This window comes from Cynoglossus semilaevis, chromosome 6 (assembly GCF_000523025.1).
Source record: "Cynoglossus semilaevis isolate Cse_v1.0 chromosome 6, Cse_v1.0, whole genome shotgun sequence".
In the NCBI taxonomy this organism is placed as follows: Eukaryota; Metazoa; Chordata; class Actinopteri; order Pleuronectiformes; family Cynoglossidae; genus Cynoglossus; species Cynoglossus semilaevis.
In genome coordinates this window covers 432,848-454,765 of record NC_024312.1, presented here as the reverse complement: position 1 = coordinate 454,765, position 21,918 = coordinate 432,848, and the positions used below count along the sequence as shown (strand labels likewise).

Below are 21,918 nucleotides of genomic sequence, written 5' to 3'. Positions count from 1 at the left end.
CGGCTGTCAGTGTGAAAATAACAAACGTACATTTTCAGTGGTACAGGAGTAGCAGATACTGGTACACAAGCCTAGAGTGCCCTCTAGCGGCTGTCAGTGTGAAAATAATGAAGATGTACATGTACATGTGAAATTATATATTTTAAATATATAAGTAACTCTGGAGTACAAGTCGCAAACCCAGACAAAAAATGCATTATGAAAAAACAAAAACAAAACATATATAACTTGCTCCGGAGTATAAGTCACACCAGCTAGCCAGAGTGCCCTCAAGTGGCTGTCGGTGTGAAAATAATGAACATGTACCTTTTAAGTGGTACAGGAGTGGCAGATACTGGTACACAACCTTCGAGTATATAAGTCGCACCTGAGTATAAGTCGCAAAACCAGGATTAAATAAAGTGCGACTTATAGTCCAGAAAATACGATACTTATTTTCTGGTGTTCATTTCTATGGGCGCCACTATTGTTCCATTTCATCTCAATGAAGTTGGGGTAGATCCTTTAACCTTAACCACAAAAATCGCAAGTGACCCAGGAGTGGAGTCCTGTCCAGCCAATCAGAATTGATTTTCCTGTCAGATCCAAGCACACAATAGTTCCAGAACTCCATTTTAACCGTTTCCCAAGAGGAATTCGTGTTTTCATTTCTGGTAAAACGGGACCAGCAGGCACCAGAACTCACCAAAGTTAACTACCTTTTTTTGGTTTGAACTCGTTGAATTTGTTTCACTAGCGCAAACAAACAGAGGTATGTTGTGATAAATAACAGTAATTACATGCACAGAAGTCACACATCTCACATCTCCGCCTCGTATCTGTACATCCATAATCAAACGGGTTTCAAATGTTTGGTACTCTTAGAGAGAACAGCTTCAAATGTGGTGGAAGACCTGCATCCGTATCACTGAACGAATAACGTATCGTACAGGAAGTTGGAATCATTTAATATACTTCAGTAAGACTTCAGGGCTAAGACTCGAGAATCAACGTCACCTAGTTTTAAACGTCATGCGGTAAACAGGCTAGAGGAGAAGAGAATAGTTTTAAACGTCATGCGGTAAACAGGGACAGGCTAGAGGAGAAGAGAGCGTTTTGGATTGCCTTAGGAATCGGCAGATACTCCATGTTGCAGTATCGGCATTAGACGTACTCCAAGTCTTTGGATGTACCAGGGTCTCAGTGTGTACTCCAAGCCTGAGTGTGAACCCACCTTAGACGGTATCATTCAGGGATCAGACAAAGGCCTTCTGACAAGAGGGGGAAATCTAAGAGTATCTAAGTACTTATGAATACTTTTGTATACTTGTGGGTCTGAGTTACTTCCTGTAGGTCACCTTCAGAGATGCTCAGCGACGATCATTTATTATTAACAGTCAAAACAGTTATGCTGTACTGTACATGTCCAACTGTACACACATAATGTAGTAATACTTCCTGAACAGCTAACAGTCTCTGTCTGTATTAAGCTTATACAGTGTTTGGGAGCTTTGAAACCAACAGGGGGCGCATATTGTGCAAAGGATGAAAGAAAACCAAGTCGACAGCTGCTCTGCAGCAGATGCCGCGTCTAACTTTCTTACATTCATAAAACATTAAAACCGTGGTTCTACATGGGGAATGTGCCGGAACGTTCTGACCTTGAGGGGTTTTTACAGTCGGAGGTAAATGATACAGTGAACATAGACAGCGTGAAAACCCGGCATCATCTCCAGAGGCACATTTTTAAAAAGCCAATCAGAGCGTAGCTTATTTAGTCGTTAAGTCATTTCGTCCAATCGCTGAGTTGCTGCCCCACTGTGGCTGCTCCGGTGCACAGCAGCCACTGAATGAGGCTCGACGTCATCACACTGCTGAGCCGTACGCAGACCCAAGGTTAAAGAGATAGTTTGGGTTTTTGAAAGTGTGTTTTCAGGAGGTTCGGACGCAAGTCAATGCTAGCTGTGACGTAAATCGTGTCTGAAGATATCGTTCATCGCCTCATTTTTACAGCTGTACACTGAGGGTTCGGTTTTTCCCAACGAACCTGCACAAAAGCTCGTAAGGAAAAGTGGGGGTTTTAAGAAGCCACCGTCGACTCCACAAACCTCGATGTCCCAACGTTTAAAGGTTGAAAACCATTTTGTGAGAAGGCGGAACATTATAGTGTGTTGAGCTGTTGTTGTTTTGATGTGACTTTTTTTTTCTCTGGACTTGAGCTGCTGTTGTAAAAGAGTCAAGACAGATGAGTCGGCGTACGCTACAGACAGCTGTAAAATGTGTTTGTCCTCAGTGGCAGCCATGTTTTTTTTTGTCCTTATCTCTGACTCTGGTGTGGAATTATAGAATACACACACATACACACACATCATGTGGTTCCATTTTAGGAACTGAGGTGATGTCCAAACAACGTGGTATCACTGTGGGGGTTTTTTTGTGTGATTATTATTCCTGGGCCTGGAGGGAATCTCAGGTCATGAGTTTGTTCTTTGTGCACAGACAAAAAATAATCAACAAAAACACACATTCTACCCTTGTGTCGTGATGATGTACCTCTGTGTGTGTGTGTGTGTTCCTCCACTGCACGGCTTGTGTCAACGCTGGGTGTCAAAATGCGAAGGACAACGAGATTTTGGTGTAAGACGTAACGTGTTACGTGACGAAGGGTGACGGCTCTAATCGGCTCTGACGACGCATCTGTGTTTTGTGCAACAAATACTGAACCGAGGACGGCACTGTGACGAGCTGTTCACCTTCCGTCCTCGGCACTCGGTGTCTGCAGACTCCGTGCTCTCACGTCTCAAGGTCTCTGCAGCAGAAAGGCTCATCAGAGAAACTTGGCGCCGTGCCACTCCCCAAATGTCTTTCCCCAGAAGTCGGCCACTCGCTGAATGCTAAACAAGTTTCCGTGTCTCCAGGAACCGTTTTGACTCACAGCACTCGGCAGCAGTTGTACTGAGCCAGCGGCAGGATCTTGGGCTTGTTGTGTGTTGGTATGTTTAGGGCCAAAGCTTTTTCACACAGAGGGAACTGGAAGAGTCTCTCCTTCAGCTTGATGCTGTGCCGTTTCCCCTGCTCAACCCTGGGGGGCGCCTCATCGCGTGTCCCCAGAGGATTTTGGGGAGTTAATTCGTCCTTTGCTCCGTCCTCGGTTTTTTCTTCCTGCGCTCCCTCTCTACTCGTCTTTACCGTGTCTTTGACGCTGAGGCTGAGTCCAGCAGGGGGCGCAGAGACGGAAGACTGGAGTTTGTTGGTGTTGTTGTTTGGTTCCGTCTCTTCGTCCGTTTCCTTCTCTGTGGTTTTCAGGTCTGGTTGGCCCTGACAGCACGGCAGCAGGTCGGGCAGAGACCACGACGGGGTTTCTTGGTTCTGACTAACCAGCTTTGCTTCATGACCAATGGGTTGATCTAAAATTACACACTCGCTGTCTTTGATCTCCTCCTCTTTCATCTGCACCACATTGACCAACTCCTTCCTCCCTCCTCGTTGATCTCTGCAGACCTGATCTTCTGCTCTGTCATGCGCCTCCCTTTCTTCTGCTGCCAGAAGTTCTCCGGGAACAGCCCTTTCTTCTGCTGCCAGAAGTTCTCCTGGAACAGAACTTTCCTCTCCCTCCTCCTCCTCTTCCTCCTCTTCCTCCTCACAGATCTGCTGGAGAGCAGGCAGGTTCTTGGTGGCAGGAGGCTCCTCAGACGGAGCAGGGCGGAGGGTGACACTAAGACTCGGCTGCCAGGGTCCAGGCAGAGGCTGCTGAGTTGCAGGCTTTGCAGCGAGCAGGTCTCCACACTCTGGTACTCCTGAGCGGGGAGAACTGAGCGACAGAGCCGCCGAGAGCCAGTGAGGAGGAGCTTCTGGACTGAGCAGCACGTTGTCCAAACCGTGGAGCCAGTGATGAGCCTCAATCTCATGCAGTGAGGCACGGCGACAAGGATCCTTCTGGAGCATCCTCGAAATTAAACTGAAACAAGAGGAATTTATTAGGGACGTCCAAGATTAACGTTTTGACCATATCCGATATTGTCCACACAATTTCAAATTCCGATATCAACCGATACCCATATAGGCCTGGTAGTATTTTTTTATTTATCTGTCGCTGGCACCAACATTCTCCATACAATCCCCTGATTATTAAAATAGATTAATAAAATGAGCTGCAATGCTGCCATCTAGTGGTTTTCACTTTAATATACAGCTGTTTATCCCCAAAACTATTTTTAGAGCACACCCAAACCCAGGCACTGTGGTATCAGATTTTCGTTTTTGATTTTCGCGTTGATGTTTATTTTGTATTTATTTATTTATTTTTGGCAGCGTACGTGATGGATTAGGAACACTCACTTTCTACAGTCGTCGGAGACGTGTTCCGGAACAGTGTAGCGACAGTCCAGGATCATGACTAGAGTCTCGCTGTCGTTGGTTTCGTGAAAGGGAGGAACTCCACACACCAGCATGTAGAGGATCACCCCCAGAGACCAGATATCTGGAACAGAGAGAGAGAGGCTTAAATAGAAAGTCATCATCCCGGGTCTTAAAATAGCAAACATTCCCTCAGGTTTCATCACATCGTTCAGAGGAGGAACTCTGAGATAACAGAAAACAGAGTTAATATACAGAAATGAATGGAAAAAACACAGCTGTGAACTAAACTGTACTTGATCTGCAGCACCCCAGAACGACTTCATGAGTAAACGTCCTGAGTATTTTGGAGCCCTGGTGGCCTGAAATGGAACTGCAGTCAGATTTTGTTCCAATCGCTGATTGGATGTTGCGGCGCAATCGCTATATGACAAGATAAATGTTTCTAAACTTTATTCATCGCATCGTCTGACACTAAAATGCGTGTTGTCTCGCCATTTACGTTGATCGTGTAACGTGGAGTTACCGCTCAATTCACATCGATCGCGTTTGGAAATTCAAACATCCTCTGGTGACGTCGGTTTATTTTACCAAAGCAGCAGAAAGATGGAGAAATAATTTCATCCCAAAACAATTCACATAAAAGCATGAACTCAGGATCAAGAAAGAATCTCGTTAGGATTTAAAAAAAAAACGTCTTCGTCCTCCACGGTGCAGACAGACAGGTTAAAGGTCAAGGTTAGTACGACTTGATCTGAATCTTAATCAGGTGAAGTGAAGTGCATGAGTAACGACGCTTTAACACATCTCCATTTAATGTGAAAAGACTGAGCTCATTGTACAAGCACACACATGTAGATACACACACACACATGTGAACACACACACACACACACACGTGCTTCCTGATGCTGAGCGAGGCTGCTGACAGGCTGCTCTTTTCCTGTCTCCTCCCTTTCCTTCCCCTTTCTCTCCCCCTGCGTCTCTCAGACTCGGCTGACGGAGAGGAGGACCGAGGACCATGTGAGTTCACGCACACACACACGCACGCACGCACACACAGAGGCGACAATGTCAGAGACAGAGCGTCTGTTGTGCCGTCGGTCGATTCTAAGAATTAGCTTTAATTCCCACCAGTTTTGTCCCAGAACGAGGACACAGAGAGAGAGAGAGAGAGAGAGAGAGAGAGAGCTGTGTGTCAGCTCTGATGCAAGACTAAAAATATATGAAGCTGTTTAATTTCACACTGTGTTTCGTCAATAAGACAGAGAACAGATGAAGACAGTTGTTTATGTGTTTGATGCTATTCTCAGTAACAGTGAAGACTTTTCTGATCAAACTTCAACTGTTCTGACGTAGTGTTTATATCTATACCTCGGTTTTCTACATTTTTACAATTTCTTACAACGATTCATGAATTGAATCAATTTTAAACTGATCTCCGTCACTGACGACTAATTTGACAAATTTTAAGGTTTTTTTTTTTTTCCAGGTCTTATCACTTCTATGCTGGCGGCCAAACAAACACGAGCCTCAGCTTTAGCTCCTGTTGTCTCGTCTGACTGTTTACTGCGTTGAGACTTATTTAACCAACATTGTGTATTTTGTTTATTTATTTGATTATTAATACATAAAGGAACAGAGTTGACAGGAAGTGAGGGGAACATAAAGAAACAGAGGAACACACTGTTGACAGGAAGTGAGGTCACAGTAGTTTTCAGCTGAAAAGCTCTGCTCACTTTCTGTCCGTTCTGTTTCGTCGTATCCTCAGTTCTACTGATGTGTCGTCTAATCTTTGGTTTGACACAGGAAGTATTTCTTCACTCAATTTACTCAATCCTAGTTCCTGCCAAAACACCCTGCGAGTTATTAGCCGCGCCCAAAAGTGTGCGATAAGCGAATAAATGTCCAGCGTGTCCACGTCCTCCTCGGAGACTCTCACATCTCGTCCCAGTCGCCCGTGTGATGAACACGCAGCGACTGCCCCTCATTATTCTCATGGTTGTGCAAACAACGGCCCTCAGTTCTTTCCATACAATGGAAACTCACATGCACGCTCGTCCGGCGTGCACGGTACAACCTCGAGATGGGTTACGCAACAGGGCCGTGAAGCTACGGCTGTGCAGCGAGTTCTTCTCTGCTCTCTGGGGAACATCACACACTGTCACCGCGCTTCTGTGTTCTGACGAAACGCAAACATGTGGACGAGTAGACAAACAGGTTTGCTGGTCAAAAAAAATAAAGTATATATATATATACACTGTGTATATATAAATATCAAGTACTTCAGTATGTCCTTGAGATACATTAGGCAAAGTCAAAGACCGACTAAATCAGTTTGTTTCGTGTGTGACGTTAAAAATTTTCCTTTAATTGGAATTGACATAAAAATGATGTGTAGCTAGCCGGTGCGACTTATACTCCGAAGCGACTAATATATGTTTTTCTTCTACTTCATTTTCCGTTTTTTTGGCTGGTGCGATTTATACTCTGAAAATAAGGTATATTTCAGCTCCATGTGTTTTGAGGTTTATACTCTGAAAATAAGGTATATTTCGGCTCCATTTCCGGCTGTTTTGAGATCAGACTCTTACGACTCGACGTTCTTACGACTTTTTGTCAAACTGAACCTGAGGCTTCTTCACACAGCGACGTGTCCTGCTTTTTGTCTTGAGGAGACGTGTCTCTTTTTGGACGTGCCAGTGTGAGAGAAGAGTTTTTTTTTTTTTTTTCTCTCTCGATGTCTCAGACCTTGTGCTGGTGATGGAGGTGGTGTTTGGGGAAGGGCGGGGGGTGAGTTGGATGTGGGTCTGTCAGACTGTGTGGAAAAACCTTTGTTGATATAAACAGTCCTGTCGACTTCAGGTTGGTATGAAAACACTGACAAAGGGGTTCTGTCTGGAACAGCTCTCAGCTTGGCGGCCGTTCCTGGATCTAAATTGGGATGTTTCTGCAGGACGTTCACCCAGCAACCACTGACCCTGGAACCCTGGAACCCTGGAACCCTGGAACCCTGGAACCCTGGAGCAGGGACCGGAGCGCGGGTTTAATACAGCACTGCCCAACAGGAGACACAGACGGAGCTGTATTTAATGTTACCAGTTAGACTGAGCAGCACAGCAGGGGGCGCTCTTACCTAACTTTGACCAAGGTCACTGAGGGGCTGAATGTCACCAGGGATTAAGGAGAATAAAGAACGAAGCCTTCTGACCAGATTACAGTCGTTGTTGCTGAACTACAGTCGCAGAAACTTGGAGCAAGAAGTGGTGAAAACGTTTGAACGTCATATCACACAGTCACAACAGGAGAGTCGTTGTTCTCTTCGTGTAAATGTTTGCAGTTCAATGTCGTTGAAGCTGTTTCTACACACACCTATTGACACCTGCGTGTGTGTGTTTGTGTGTGTGTGTGTGTGTGTAAACATAGGTGTGTAACTGACTCGACAGAATGACTTGACTTGTCCGTGACTCCTCCCCCTGGTGGCTAATATTTTGTGTATATTTAACTGAACTTTCTTCCTTCATCACGTGTGAACGAACACTGCACCAAACTGTGTACAGTTAGCATTAGCGGGTGGTCGAGTTGAGACGGTAAATGTATGAAAACGGACGTAAAGTCAAAAAGACGAGACAAACGTTATACAACGACTGACAACGATTCTGTGTCACAGGCCCCGAAGACTGGTGTCACATGACTATCAGTAAACACACACACACTGTCATGACATACAATAACACACAAAGCTCTCTCCGCATCAAGTCATCGCACAAGTGATTAGTGTTTGACCTTTAACCCTGACTGACAGTTAAAATGAGTTCTAATTGGAAAGAAACTTATTCCTGAGGCTGAAGTGAAGTTTGACAGATTTATAAACTCGGACTTGTTTCAGGGCCGGGGTTGGAAATGACTTAAAAATGATTAGGTTAGAGAGAAGGTTCTGGAATGTAGCCAGAGACTCAGAGACTCTGTCTTTTTTTTTTTTTTTTTTAAGGAGGGGCCAATGTAGCCAGAGACTCAGAGACTTTTTTTTTTTTTTTAAGGAGGGGTTGGCTAAAAAAAAAAGAAACTTTTTTTTTTTTTAAGGAGGGGTTGGCTAAAAAAAACAAAAAAACAACGTATTTTTCGGACTATAAGAAAAAAAAGGTGCGACTTATAGTCAGGAAAACACGGTCGTAGATACCGGGTCCAGACTACAAATGAATGGGAGTCAGTGTAAATGTGCTACGCAGCGATGACGTCGAACACCTGAAAAGCATTTGACTTGAAACTGAACCACACAAACAGAACGGCACTTCCAGAAACAGGAACTAACATGAAGTAACAGGAACCGTTGCCACCCATGAGGCATCAGTAACTCGGGGAGAACACGTGTTTGTATCACTTTTGTTTTGAGTCAGTGACTCTTTAACTGCAGACAGTTTTAAACCAGGGCTTTAAATGGGGAAATTGAAACCTTAATATTTGTAAACTTGTCGACCTGTACCATTTCTGAAACGCATTTTTTTTTTTACTCTTTACTCTGATCTATTACCAAGGCTTAAATCATTCACTGTTATTATGATTTTATGATGTAGTTAAAAGAGAGTACTACTATATCAATGTACTACTTTAACATCGTACTGCCATCACACTTTGTTTTTGCACCAACTGCTGACTTTTAATGCCTCTGTGCCTGCACCTTAGGCAGCCAGGACCTGCCTGAGTTCATGAAATACAAAATGTTTGGTTTGGTTTGAAATTGAGTTTACGAAGAAGCAGAGTGAGAATCAAAACAAATCAAAGGTCGAGCAGAAACACCAACGTTCCTGCGTCTCATTCCTCGTATAAAGAATCTCCATCTTTCTTCAACTTTTTTTTTCTGAAAAAAAAAAAAAAATCAATTTTCTTTAAACCTCCAAAGAGCTGAAAACCAGCATCGACTCTAATGTGGGCTTGTCAGCAGAGCGGACCAGACGCCTGTGTTGTGGCTAAATTATGATGTATGGTGTTTTTCTCCTTTGGCTTTTTTGTCTCCTCGGTCCCTTCACACACACACACACACACACACACATCACAGTGTAGAAGCCGCAGTGTTTGGCTCCACTGCAGAATGTGCCTGAATCACAGCTGGTTCACTGAGAGTGACCCAGATACACAGTAATCACACACACACACACACACACACACACACACACACCACATCCTGTGCTGTGATGATTTTAAAGCTCCGGCTTCTAAAACACTGCAGTTTGACTTTTTTTTTTTTATTTTTTTTTTTTCGTATTTCATTTCTGAGTGTGATAGTCTGGGCCACTCGCTCCGAGTCAGCAGTTTTCCCTGTGCTGGTGTTTACAGCTGACTGTGCTCTCTGGGCTGGGACGCAGCGCAGGATACGCAGGTAGATGTGGGCCGCAACCTGGTGAAAACATGGCTGCCGGCAGGGACGACCAAACAGATGATTTTATCAACCTAAACTGCTGAGTCGCTGGGGGGGCGGGGGGGCGCGTTTTCAGAATGAGCCACTTTATTTTTTTGCTGAAACACTGTTTTTCTGTTCACCTCTAAGTCCATTACAAAAAACAGAAACATATGAAGACAACTACTGAATTATTTACGCCTGCTTTTATATAACGTCGGCATCAATCAGCTACGTCTCCGTGGAAAACAAAGAAATTCAAGAATTAAAATGACAAAAAGTTGTGATTCTTGTTCTACTCGTATCCGTAACCGATAGTTATATTGTCCTCATGTACGGTACTGATACGATTACCATTTTTTTCCCCGTAGTATAAGTCGCACCAGTGCCCTCTAGTGGCTGTCAGTGTGAAAATAACAAACATGTAAATTTTCAGTGGTACAGGAGTAGCAGATACTGACACATACAAGCCTAGAGTGCCCTCTAGTGGCTGTCAATGTAATAATAACAAATACAAGAAAATTATATATTTTAATATATAAGTCGCACCTGAGTATAAGTCGGAAAACCTTTGGCTAAGGGTGAAAGAAAAAAGTGTGACTTATAGTCCGGAAAATACACTGCTGACTTTCAGTACGATGATCTTTTTAAGAAACAATGATTGGCGTGTTTGTTGACCTGACAGCATCTCGAGTTTGCAACAATTCAACAGAAAATTAAAGCTGCATTTTTTTAAAAATCTCCTTCTTGTTATCGGGCTCTGTGCTAGTTCCTACTTGCTGCTATAAGATCGTGCGACTTATAGTCTGGAAATACGGTATTGCTGCAGAGACCATTCTTCTTGTTATCGGGCTCTGTGCTAGTTGCTACTTGCTGCTATAAGACCGTGCGACTTATACTCTGGAGCGACTTATAGTCAGAGACCATCTTAAAAAAAATCAATTCTCACCAACAGCCGGAGCATCATATTCTTCTCCCAGTAGAATCTCCGGTGCAGAGTACGCCAGCGACCCACAGCTGGTGGCCAACATAGTACCTGGTTGGAACAAGTTACTGAACCCAAAGTCTGTCAACTTCACTGCCCCCTGCTGGGGAAAGAACACCACGTTTTCTGGCTTCAGATCCCGGTGTACCACATGGAGCTGGTGGCAGTACGCCACCGCGCGGACAATCTGCGCAAAGTGCCGTTTGGCGGTACACTCGGCCACGCCCCCTTCATGACGTAGGATGTAATCGTAGAGGTCGCCCCCCTCGGCTAGCTCCATGACCAGATACAGAGTGGTGGGCGTGTCGATGACCTCGAAAAGTCGCACCACGTTGGGATGCTGCACCCGCCTCATGCATCTGTGAGAAACAACGCAGACGAGAGATTCCTTAGAAAAAAAATCGTATCGCATTTTTTTTACATTAAGATTTGACTAGATCTCCAAGAGATCCAAATGTATTCATACATTATCACATATATAGGACATATACTACTCCTAGGGTCTAAAATCTAAAGGTTTGGAGCCTCCTTCCTGTACCTCACTTCCTGTAGAAGGTGACTCGTCGCCAGGACATCCAGTTTTGTCTTGTCGATCATCTTGACGGCCACCAGTTGTCCGGTGTTGACATGACGAGCGAGTTTGACCACCGCAAAGTGGCCCCTGCCCAACGTCCGACCCAGATGGTACAGTCCGGTGAGATCTGAGCGACCGGGGCTGGACTTGGGGTCCTCGTGTCCATCCTGGACCTGGATGCGGTCTCCAGAGGTGTCCATATTTAGGTGACCAATTCCGTAGGGTTCTAGAAGGTTCTGATGGGAAAAGTCGGTTACATCAAGGGGTCAAGGTGCGGCCGGTGGCCTAGCAGGACAAAGAAGAGACGACACAATGAGACAAAAGGACCGCGTCCATCATTTCTGCCTTTGGCCCCAAAGGAAAAAGGGCTTTGGATGAGGTCAGCGTCTGTTGGTGTCTGATCCCTTTGTGCCTTAAACCTCTGACGCATTGTTATTTATTTATGACACACAAAAAGAAACTTTTTCTTTTATTGTTGTTGAGGATCCATGCAGTGAACGAGACGACAGAACAAATCCATCTCTGAAGGTAAAATATTCTTTCACTGTGTGAACACTTGTTTGTCTCTGTCTCAAATAACAGCCACCCTGCACAAATGCTTCATCCAATCAATACTGAAACAGGACACCATAATGTACGCACGCGAGGGTGGGCGCACCGACCGATCTGGTCGTGAGAGCGAGAGAGAGAGAGAGAGCGAGAGAACAAAAACATGGCTAAGAAAGTTAGCCAAGGTTATTACTGAGTTTTTTTTTGTCGGGTTGAGAGTAAAGGTCAAGACTGGGGTCAGGGAACAGAAGTGGGTCCTGTAAATTATGAAACGATGTGTGTGTGTGTGTGTGTGTGTGTGTGGTTGGGGTTAAGAGGGTCAAAGGCTGTCATGAGATCTGCTGATGATGTCATCAACAAAGGTTCTACTTCTAGTGATCGCTCCAGCCTGACGAAAAAATTAGGAAAAAAAAACAACAACAACAACAAATAAGTCAAACAGGTATTGTACTTAACATTAGGGGGCGCTGTTATGGCATTTAGACATTACCCAATATATTTACAACACAACTAACTACAGGGCTACACGGTCATGGTCACACGGTTAACTTATTATTTTTATAATTATCCTTGAATTAGAGAAAATAATAGTGGATGATAAAATACTTCAAACTGTCTCATCAACCAATCACTGGACTGATGGTTAAATCAGTTGTTCTGCTGTTTACTAACAACTAACTAGTGATGGTCATGGTGATGTCAGCCTCCCTGACATCACCAGCACCAACTTATTCATCAGTGTGGACAGTAGCACTGTTATTAACACACACACACACACACTCACACACACTAGTTATTATAACCCACCATTGTGCACCTTCACAATGACAGCGTGAGACAAAGAACAGCTGCGGAATCGAACGTGACACAAACAAGAATATCAGCGAAGTGCGGAACAAAAACAGAATAAAAAACAAAACAAAAAATGTCAACACTGTACAACGCAGCAGCAGCAGCAGCAGCCTCAGCCTCCTGATTGTGTCGCAGCAACACAGTAACAGGCCTCGGTGTAAGTACGGCACCAACATCACTCACTGCACCTCAGTGTGTGCGTGTGTTTGATCAAATCCCAAACACTGCGTGTTCTCTGCGCATGTTTCTCTCTCTCTCTGTGTTACAGTCAGCTGTTCTGCAGTCCTGACTTTACACTCAACTCATATTTAACGCTGCGCCACCGTCCGTCCATTCGTCCACACACACACACACACACGCACCATAGCTAAGGCGAACACACGGCGGCGCTAACTTACCATTGTTGCGCAAATGCCATCGCAGTTCACTGCGCCACCATCTCCGTCCTGCTCCTGAGCGAATGTGTGAGCGTGTGAACGCGTCTCTGCTCCGGAGCTTCACTCACACAGACACACTCAGCTCCTCCCCCTCCTCCTCCCTCTCCCTCTCCTCTCTGAACGGCACACACGCACTTTTTCTCATGACTTCGGTTCAACCACAGGTTCCTCCAGCTGCGTGTGCACGCGCGCAGGCACTTACACACGCACACGTAGGGACAGAGCGCACGTACTTCTGACGTCACTGCATTCCATTTATTTCCACTCCGGAGGAAGCGGGAACATAAACAGAAGTTCAGGGGGATTATATAACGGAGTAACACTGGAAAATTAATCGAATTATTTAAGTTTTATTCTTTCTTTTTTTTTTTAAACAGTCTTTGCTCATTCTTGCTTGATAACAACTATGGCTTCAGCGTTAGCTAGCTTCTTCGTCATTTGGCTAATTTATTTATTCAGTTATTTATAGCTACTTTGGGACACAATATCCGGCATAAGTCTGTGATATGTTTTTGACAAATTGAAGCCACTAAGGACAATTTATCTTTTTTTTAAAAAAACCTAAATGTTAACAAATGTTCATGCTTAGCAAATTGTTAGCACTCCAGGCTAACTAAACATCTGTATATTCCCAATTTACTCATGCTCTATTTTTCTTTTTTTGCTAACAACTTCTTTGAAAGAAAAATGAAATTTAAAGTGAAATTTAAAGTATACATTTGCTTTAGCTTTAGCTTCTTTTGTTGGCTACATTTTCGTAGTTTTTTTTAATGTAACTTAACAAACTACATTGTCATAGTTGTTAGTTATTATTTACCAAATACATTTGAACTCTGCTACAGTTTAGCTAAGTTTGCGTTAGCTAAGTTTAACATGTGTTAAGGCTGCAGAAGCCTAGCTAACTCCACCGGTAGATGAGGAAAAGATCGACTTGTCAAAAATGTCTGTACAGGATGTGAATGAATGCAGCGTGAGGACACTGAAAGACAAAGACGTTGGTACTGATTCATTAAAGGCAGAGTTTCCATCAGGATAATTCGTGTTTACGTTCCCAGCATGCCTCTACTCTGTGATGTGGCAGCGAAAACCTGCGTCCATTTTTATCTAAAGCTGCTCTCAGAAGAATACCAGGAATGTCCTGAAAGGAATTCCCACAACATTCCAACACAATCCTCAGATCTTATCTTGGACATGAAGCGAGTTCCTCTGCGTCCGTGTCCCACATCACTCACGCATTCCTCTAGCCGAGTGTTTGTTCCTCTCCTCTGTTCCAGTGGACTATTAAAGGAATAATGTCACTACACCTAATCCATTCCCAACTTCCTCTCTTTGGTCCATGACAGCGGTTGAACAACCGCGCCATCTCGTGGCATATTTCTGTAATTTTAACAACACAAACCTGCCAGGGTGCGCCTGTAAAATTAGTCGTTATCTTTTTCTAAAATTTACTTGGATTTTTGTTTCAGTTGTATTCGCATCGAGCCTCACCTCAACCTGTCTCTTCTGCTACAGTGCAGCCACTTGGTGGCACTGCCGTTTCCCTGTGTTTTCTTTCTGCCTTTGATTCACAACCGGTGAGCAGATCAGTGAAAGGTAGCCAGATCAAAGGTCGGAGGGTTGACAGTACGTCTTTGCTCATTTTCACTGAGAAACATTTGCAACAGTAATAGTTGTAAAAATATATGAGACGTGTAATAATAATAATAATAATTATTATTATTATGTTTGATGGAATGCTATTCTAAACAACGAAATGTTTGATGGAATGCTATTCTAAATGACGAAACAGTTGTTTTTGTCCAAAAAAAAAGACATTTTCTGTAGTTTCACTGAGATTTATTACAGTTTAAAGCCACAATGTTGTTGTCTTCAAGTAATGTCTAAATGTCGCTAAAGGTTTTTAACTCCTTCTTCGGGTTTTGGGTTTCCTCGCCACCGTCATCATTATCATCATAGATAGTGATAGACAGACAGGACTTTATTAAACCCTCAGGAGTTCCATTCGGGAAATTAAAAACGCCGCCATCTTCATCGCGATCAGCCAAGTTTCTGTCCTGTTGACGAAATTAAAAACGCCGCCATCTTCATCGAGATCAGCCAAGTTCAGACAGTTTGTCTCAGACCACACACGACTTCATTCCACCGAGCAAAATACAATTGTCTCATTGGCTGAAATGTGTCATAAACCCTTCATATCTGGGCTCTGGGCATCGGACGACTCAATAGGATGGACGGGTCGGTATGTCCCGTGTGTGATTGTCCACCAAGTTGCCCCCACGGACGATGTCTTGTAAGCGTGTCTTAATGGCTTTGCCTGCATCGGAGAAGAACCTGGTGACAACGTTCCCCTTCTTATTGGCTGCCGTCAGGTGGCTCCTCAGTGCTGCGATGACCACATCGTCGGCCTGCTGCAGTCCCGTCAGCAGAACGTCATCAGAATCGAACCTCTCCGAGAGGTCGCTGAGCAGAGCCTCACAGGTCTTGTTGAAACTCTTGCCTTTGCTCACGGTGATGTCTCTGAGTTTGATGTGCTGCAGCGCCCTCTCTGACACGTTCTGGACTATCCGTTTGAAATCCGCCCGACACAACGACGCCTGCGCCTTCTTCATGGTGTTCATCAGAAGCTCTGTCACCACCAAGATGAGCAGTTTGTAGCTTTCAACATGTCCGTCAGACATTGCTGCTGACTCAGCTAGAGACGAGACAGCGTTATCCGCATCTTCTGGTTCGTCTTCGCAGTGAGAGTACGCAGAGTGGGCGATGTCGTCGCAGTATGGGACGCTGTCATCCGCCTGCTCGATGTCTGCATCGATCATGGCTTCATCGGCCTCAGTCAGGATTGTCAGCACGGCTCGGTCGGAGGTGGAGTAGGAGATGTCACATTGGTGCTTCCTTGCGATCACGGCGTGAGGTCGTAGGAAATGAGCGATACGTATGGAGGCAGTGCTGCTCTTCTCACATTTCTGCGGCGTGCATCTGCACTTATCAAGTTGCAAACAGTCAATTATTTCCACAGCCAGACCCACCAGCATATCCATGGTTTTGAAATCGATGCACTTGCACTTGGAAATCTTTTTGACGTGTATTTGCGTAGAACTCATCATCAAGGCAATGCGACCATTCACTTTTGCGGAGGCGTCTTTGGCGACCAACCGCGTGAATTGACGCAGACTCTTACAGTCCACCTGTGGGGTGTTTAAAGCTTGAGAGAAACACAACGGAAGGACGTCCTTCATGTTGGACCGGATCTGGCCTTCGTCGATGCCGAAGAAGCAGCTGGTACTTTGTACCGATGTCCAGCTGTAGAGGAGCTGTCTCTTCTTCTGCCACGCGGCCAGCACAGGCTTGATACAGTCCATGATGTGCAGTTCAACCGTGTGAATAAAGTGACGTGACAGTTCAACCAGCGGCCTTCGGAACTCACTGCTGCGAGACCCACCTTTGTCCAGGTAGCTGTGAATCAAGGAGGTCACATAAGTGTCCATCATGAGGTCGGAAACCATGATGGGAGGCGGGTAAACAAAGGCGCTCAGCTCCAAGTGTGACGGGATGAGGTTTTCTGGGTCGTCGCAGATCTTTAAGGCCTGCTTGTTGTTGGTTGGCTCTTGTTGCTTTACAGCGGTTGGCATCCATAGAGTTGCATTGGTGCCTACGTCGGTTGCCTTGGCCTCTTCTTCTCCTCCTTCCATTCTCGGTGAAATACTCTGCGCTTTAGAAGATGAAACACTTCTCCTCAGATGAACTAGTGGCTGTTGCTCTGCAGGTGTTAACGTCCATGATGTTGACTTACTGCTTATCTCACTTCATGAATTACATCACAGAACCAGACCTATGTGTAAAAATATGTCTGTGATAATAATCTTCAAAGGCCATCTCTGACGATGACTCTACATCACAGACACGTGTCTTTGAAGTTGCATGAAACTTCGCCAAATTCTGCTCATCTTTTTTTTTTCAACCCCCCCAAACTTTCAAACTATAAGTCGCACTTTTTTTCATCCTTTATCTGGGTTTGCGACTTATATTCAGGTGCGACTTATATATTAAAATATTTAATTTTACACGTTTGGTTTTATTTACACACTGACACCCTCTAGGGGGCACTCTAGGATTGTGTACCTGATCTGCTAATCCTGAACCACTGAAAATGTACATGTTAAATTAGGAAACTAATTTAACGTAAAGATAACAAGAAGCAACATTGGAGATGCTAACGCAACCACTAGCGCCTCAAACAACAACAATCAAAAGTGAAAACGGTAGATGAGCAACATTATGAGAAGTTTCTATGTTTTATTTCCACAATTTGATCTTTTCCTTGATTTGTTCCAACTTAATACGGTGTATAGAATAGAATAGAATAGAATTCAACTTTATTGCACATGTCACGAGTACAGAACATCAAAATGCAGTTTGCATCCACCCAGAAGTGCTTTAGAAAAATATATTACAAATGTACATTGTTTGAGGGAGATAAAAAGATGAATATTGTTATGAATATGCTTTAACTATAAATATATACAGACTTTAACAGGTTGTAACAGGCTGTATATGTGTGTGTGTGTATGGAGTAGCGTTACAGAACATCAAAATGCAGTTTGCATCCACCCAGAAGTGCTTTAGAAAAATATATTACAAATGTACATTGTTTGAGGGAGATAAAAAGATGAATATTGTTATGAATATGCTTTAACTATAAATATATACAGACTGTAACAGGTTGTAACAGGCTGAATATGTGTGTGTGTATGGTGTGTACCAGGTTTAAAGGTTTGTGTCAAACATCCCGAGAAGTAAAATAGGAGACCAATAGTGGTGAGTGGGAGAGTTTCTTAAAAAACATTCCACCTTAACAACGAGAAGCTCGACCGTGAGCGCTCACCATCATCACCTACGTGGAGAAACCCAGCTTCACTGGAAGACTCTAAGAGTTTTGTTCAAGGCTTCGATCAGTCTGTCTTGCATGATCTCCTTTGTTGAGTACAGGGGCAGTTCCAGAATGCTGAAACATGTGTGTGACCCGGGGTAGTACTGGTCCTGAGGGAAGACCCAGCTCTGGTTCAGTTGTATGGTCATGTGGATCTGCGTCCTAGTCATAGGCACCCTCTTAAAACCTGTCACAAACACTGGTTTGAGAAAAAAGAGAAAAGTAAAAAAAATCAGTATGAAACAAAGTGTTCATCTGGACACATCCACGTACATAAACGATCATAATTAGACCTAATAACCCCCCCCTACATAAACGATCATAATTAGACCTAATTAATCCTCCAAATGCCTAAAATAGATATGTTTTAAGTGTGTGTTAAGATACCGTATGGTACTCACACAAGAACGCCGTCTTCTGATCTTCAGTGAGCTCATCAAAAACCTCCCAGAACATTTGAATGTTTGGGTGTCCAGCGTGGTATCCATATGTATACGTTGTGCTCTAAATACGAAAATGTAAAGCTCCTATTATTGACCATCGTACAGGTTTGTGGATTTGAAGAAATCGCCGAAGAAGGAAGATTTGAACTTACCAATCTCAGCCTTTCCCAGGCGTGGAAGTCTTCGCCCACCAGGACACTCTGCAGTTCTTTTGGCTGAAACAGCTGGATCAGGTCCCGGTCGCACACATCGTAGAAACCTCGCTTGAACTCCACGAAAACACTTTCTACCGCTACGTCGAAGACGTGAGTCACATAGGCATCCACAAACTCCTTCCTGTTGAACAGAATTTGAGAAAAAAAAATTGAATCAGTAAATTTTTATCGTACGTCTTATTAGGTAGGTTGTACATTCGAGAAGCAGAACGAAAACGCAATGATTAGAGATTATAAATATCTGTATGTGGCTCCTACTTGTTTTGTCCTGTAACGGGTTTTTCAGGATTTCTGGGATCAAGGTCAACCTCTGATCCATCCCAGCTGATCTATGATGATCAAAGAGTGCAAAAAAAATATTAGTTGGTTGTTGAAATATTAAAGATATATCAATTTACTATATATTTAAAATCACCTACCACAAAATCCATCTCAAGGCTTTTGAAGACCTCGTCTGAGTACTCCTCCAGGATGGACTGCAGATTCCTTGAAAAACACAAGAACAAGGATATGATCCAAGCTCTTCCAAGGCCAAAAATGATGTGTTGCTCGAACTGTGTGGGATTTGAACCAACATCCACTCACCTGCCAAGACATGGGGAGAACTCCAGCATGTCGTCCAGCGAAGGCTTTACACCTAGCATCTTCTTGAACAAGGCCGTTGGGAATGGCAGATAAATGATGCACTTGTTGTACATGGCCAACCCACAAAGTACCCCAAATAGGTAGTATTCACGAAGCCCGTGTTCTGGCTGATGGTAATGGTGGAAGCAAATAAAGAGAAGTCGTTAGTAGTTAACTCTTTTACGTCAAGAATTTGTAGAAGTCTTTCCCTGTGATTTTTGCATATTGTCTTTTTTTGTTTTAGAATTTGCTTGTTTTACAATTGTTTTCAGGTCATTTGTTTCTACTATATACGTACATATAGGATATATTATCAATTAATCATGATTAATCCTTAGCTACCCTGTGATTAATCTGGTACAAATTTGTACTCATCAATTAATATCCATCTATAAAAGGACAGATACATAGATATAAATATGTATGTTTTAAAGTCTTACTTTGGAGGGGAACCACGCCAGAGTTTTGGAGTCATTGAAAATGAACATTCCAGAATGGACGGACATTATCTCGTGGAAGACATCATGAAAGAATTCTTTGACGAATAAGGGGAGATCGTTACGTGAGAAATCCCGATCTAAATAGACCTGGAAAACAAAGGAGCTACGTTTGTAACCAAGTGTGTTTAGGAAACAGACGAGAACCATCCAGGAGAACAGAACTCCTTTTAAGGTCCGTTCTCTGCTTGTCTGTTTACCACTAGTGGTCTTTTGTAGTAGCTGCAGGGAAAGCTGTCCAACTGTTTGAACGTCTCCTCTAAAATCGTCTGTCGTCCGAGTGTCAAAACCAGGTTTCCAGACAGGCTGGGAGAAAATCCGAACATGATACTACGCCAGACGTCTTCCATGACCTTTTGCTGTAAAGAAAGTGAGTTTCTAATCACATGGTATTTTTCATGTATTGTACATTTCTCACCAGTCAATGCTTTACTTACCCGGGTGTAGTCAGAGAAAAGGTCAAAAACGGTTTTCTTTGACTGAACATCCAACAGCATTGGGAAGTGATTGAGGACAAGTGGAGCAGGAGACGAAAGCTAAGAAAAAAAAAACAATGTCAACATTATTTTTGCTTAAAAAACCCATATATGTGTACATAGTATATGGAAGCTGTTCACACTGTTACACACGTTGACAGATTTTATTAAGTGACGAATGAGGTCCTTGTACCACTGGTGGTACTCGGTCTCCCTCTAGTGGTGCGCTTGTATCACTGACGACAAATACTGTCCCTAGTGTTTAGTAAACACTAACGACAAATACTGTCCCTAGTGTTTAGTGCTCACATTGAACACGTTCGCCTCATTCATTAATTTGTGAAGAAATCCCACCATTCATCCAGTTATTGTTGGTCTAATACACAGTCCATACACGTGCTCCCATTTGGGGGGTGGGGGGGTGGGGGCGTGACAGAAAATAATTAAGAACCGCTGCTTTAACCCAAACGGCTGCATATATCGGTATCAGTTGTTATTGGAAATTAAGTGTTTGGACAGTATCCGCATATCGGATATTGGAAACAAGTTAACATCGGACATCCCTAATTATTTGGTTTAGTCGTTTGAAAACCATAGAAAACAAAAATGAATTCTTCTTATTATTGTTCCTAGATTTCAGTAGTGAATAGTTCCAGGTACTTTTCCAAGTTCCTGTTAGTACTGTAATAATTTCCTCCAGAACAGAGTTTCTACCTTATGTATTCTCTGTGAAATCCAGAAAATCAGATCTTGTTTGAGAAAATCCACATCCAACGAAAGACAGAAGTCGCTCGGTGGTATCCGTCTGGACGCTGCAGTCCTGCTGTTGACCTTTCCAACACAGAGTGAGCAGGAACGCAGTTCAGGACACGACTGAGACAGTGTGACATTTGTCAGAGATTACGCTGACAGTTGCTACTCACGTCGTACATGCGCTGAAGGACGCGCAGCAGATTCGTAACAGCAGAGCTGTGACAGACAGGCTTAGAAGAAAAGATGTCTGACAGAGCTTTCCTCCAAACCGTCACATATTTATACATGGTGGAGGTCGGCAACGAGGTCCACCAGCTCCCTGAGGAAGACACGTCAGAGAATTCCAACAGTTTTAGTAGAGGTTTTGCAAATCAATGGATGTCGAGAAGAAACCGTTCCTTAAGGTTTCAGTTTGTCCGACCACGGCTAGGTACCAGTTTCTGTGTACCTGAAACTAGGGATGTTCGATAATATCGGCCGGACGATGATGTCAGCCCGATATTAGCCTATTAGGTAACAGCTGTAAGAATTGGTATCGGTTTTTCCTCCGATAATGAAAACCTAATAACGCAATGCCTAGGTTTCGTCAAATGCTGTGTGACCTACAAATAGTTTTGGGGAAGTGAAAGTCACTAGATGGCAGCATTGCAGCTTATTTTTATTAATCTCATACTCACACAGCAGTTTGAACAGATAAATAAATAAATATTACCAGACCTATATCGCTATTGGTTGATATCAGAATTGGAAATTAAGTCTTTGGACAATATCGGCATATAGGATATCGGCAAAAAGTTAATATCGGAAATCCCTAACTAAAACGTTTTAAGGGAACAAACTGCACCGTACCGTACCG

General features: G+C 43.6%; 3 protein-coding genes and 1 long non-coding RNA gene across 5 annotated transcripts in view; 1 reads left to right on the top strand and 3 right to left on the bottom strand.

The window, feature by feature from the left end:
* Nucleotides 1-2,416: 2,416 nt before the first annotated feature.
* On the bottom strand, nt 2,417-13,783 carry snrkb (SNF related kinase b). 2 transcript variants are annotated; one of them, XM_008311014.3, is made up of 5 exons: nt 13,089-13,783; nt 11,254-11,525; nt 10,680-11,074; nt 4,318-4,459; nt 2,417-3,937 (listed from the first exon to the last, which is right to left on the bottom strand). In XM_008311014.3, the coding sequence occupies exons 1-5, from the start codon at nt 13,089-13,091 to the stop codon at nt 2,911-2,913; spliced, it is 1,839 nt and encodes a 612-aa protein (XP_008309236.1). In that variant the 5' UTR covers nt 13,092-13,783; the 3' UTR covers nt 2,417-2,910. The 2 variants fall into 2 exon arrangements, with proteins under 2 accessions (XP_008309236.1, XP_016888383.1); XM_017032894.2 differs by having other exon boundaries at nt 11,254-11,574; nt 13,089-13,782.
* LOC112487162 (uncharacterized) lies at nt 6,004-7,550 on the top strand. The gene is made up of 2 exons (XR_003049989.1): nt 6,004-6,836; nt 6,884-7,550. It is a non-coding gene; the product is annotated as an uncharacterized LOC112487162 (long non-coding RNA).
* A 1,148-nt stretch (nt 13,784-14,931) lies between the features above and the next one.
* LOC112487158 (uncharacterized) lies at nt 14,932-17,106 on the bottom strand. The gene is made up of 2 exons (XM_025056586.1): nt 15,236-17,106; nt 14,932-15,191 (listed from the first exon to the last, which is right to left on the bottom strand). The coding sequence occupies exon 1, from the start codon at nt 16,814-16,816 to the stop codon at nt 15,347-15,349; it is 1,470 nt and encodes a 489-aa protein (XP_024912354.1). The 5' UTR covers nt 16,817-17,106; the 3' UTR covers nt 14,932-15,191; nt 15,236-15,346.
* A 772-nt stretch (nt 17,107-17,878) lies between these two features.
* Nucleotides 17,879-21,918, bottom strand: part of LOC103379475 (probable E3 ubiquitin-protein ligase HERC4) — a 7,819-nt gene continuing 3,779 nt past the window's right edge. Inside the window, exons 13-23 of the mRNA XM_025056294.1 lie at nt 21,233-21,430; nt 21,024-21,140; nt 20,271-20,369; nt 20,034-20,192; nt 19,777-19,923; nt 19,298-19,464; nt 19,132-19,198; nt 18,971-19,041; nt 18,650-18,833; nt 18,456-18,558; nt 17,879-18,253 (exon numbers count right to left, since the gene is read on the bottom strand). Coding sequence (XP_024912062.1) covers nt 18,039-18,253; nt 18,456-18,558; nt 18,650-18,833; nt 18,971-19,041; nt 19,132-19,198; nt 19,298-19,464; nt 19,777-19,923; nt 20,034-20,192; nt 20,271-20,369; nt 21,024-21,140; nt 21,233-21,430 — 1,527 coding nt within the window. The 3' untranslated portion in view covers nt 17,879-18,038. The remainder of the gene's footprint in view (nt 18,254-18,455; nt 18,559-18,649; nt 18,834-18,970; nt 19,042-19,131; nt 19,199-19,297; nt 19,465-19,776; nt 19,924-20,033; nt 20,193-20,270; nt 20,370-21,023; nt 21,141-21,232; nt 21,431-21,918) is intronic.

Excerpts from the sequence above, each read along its gene's own strand:
- snrkb (XM_008311014.3), bottom strand. Across the intron at positions 11,075-11,253 it reads CACCTTCTACAGGAAGTGAG|ATGCATGAGGCGGGTGCAGC; the intron begins GTACAGGAAGGA and ends TGTTTCTCACAG. Across the intron at positions 4,460-10,679 it reads ATATGATGCTCCGGCTGTTG|ATATCTGGTCTCTGGGGGTG; the intron begins GTGAGAATTGAT and ends TCTCTGTTCCAG.
- LOC112487158 (XM_025056586.1), bottom strand. The coding sequence starts at position 16,816 with ATGGAAGGAGGAGAAGAAGAGGCCAAGGCAACCGACGTAGGCACCAAT.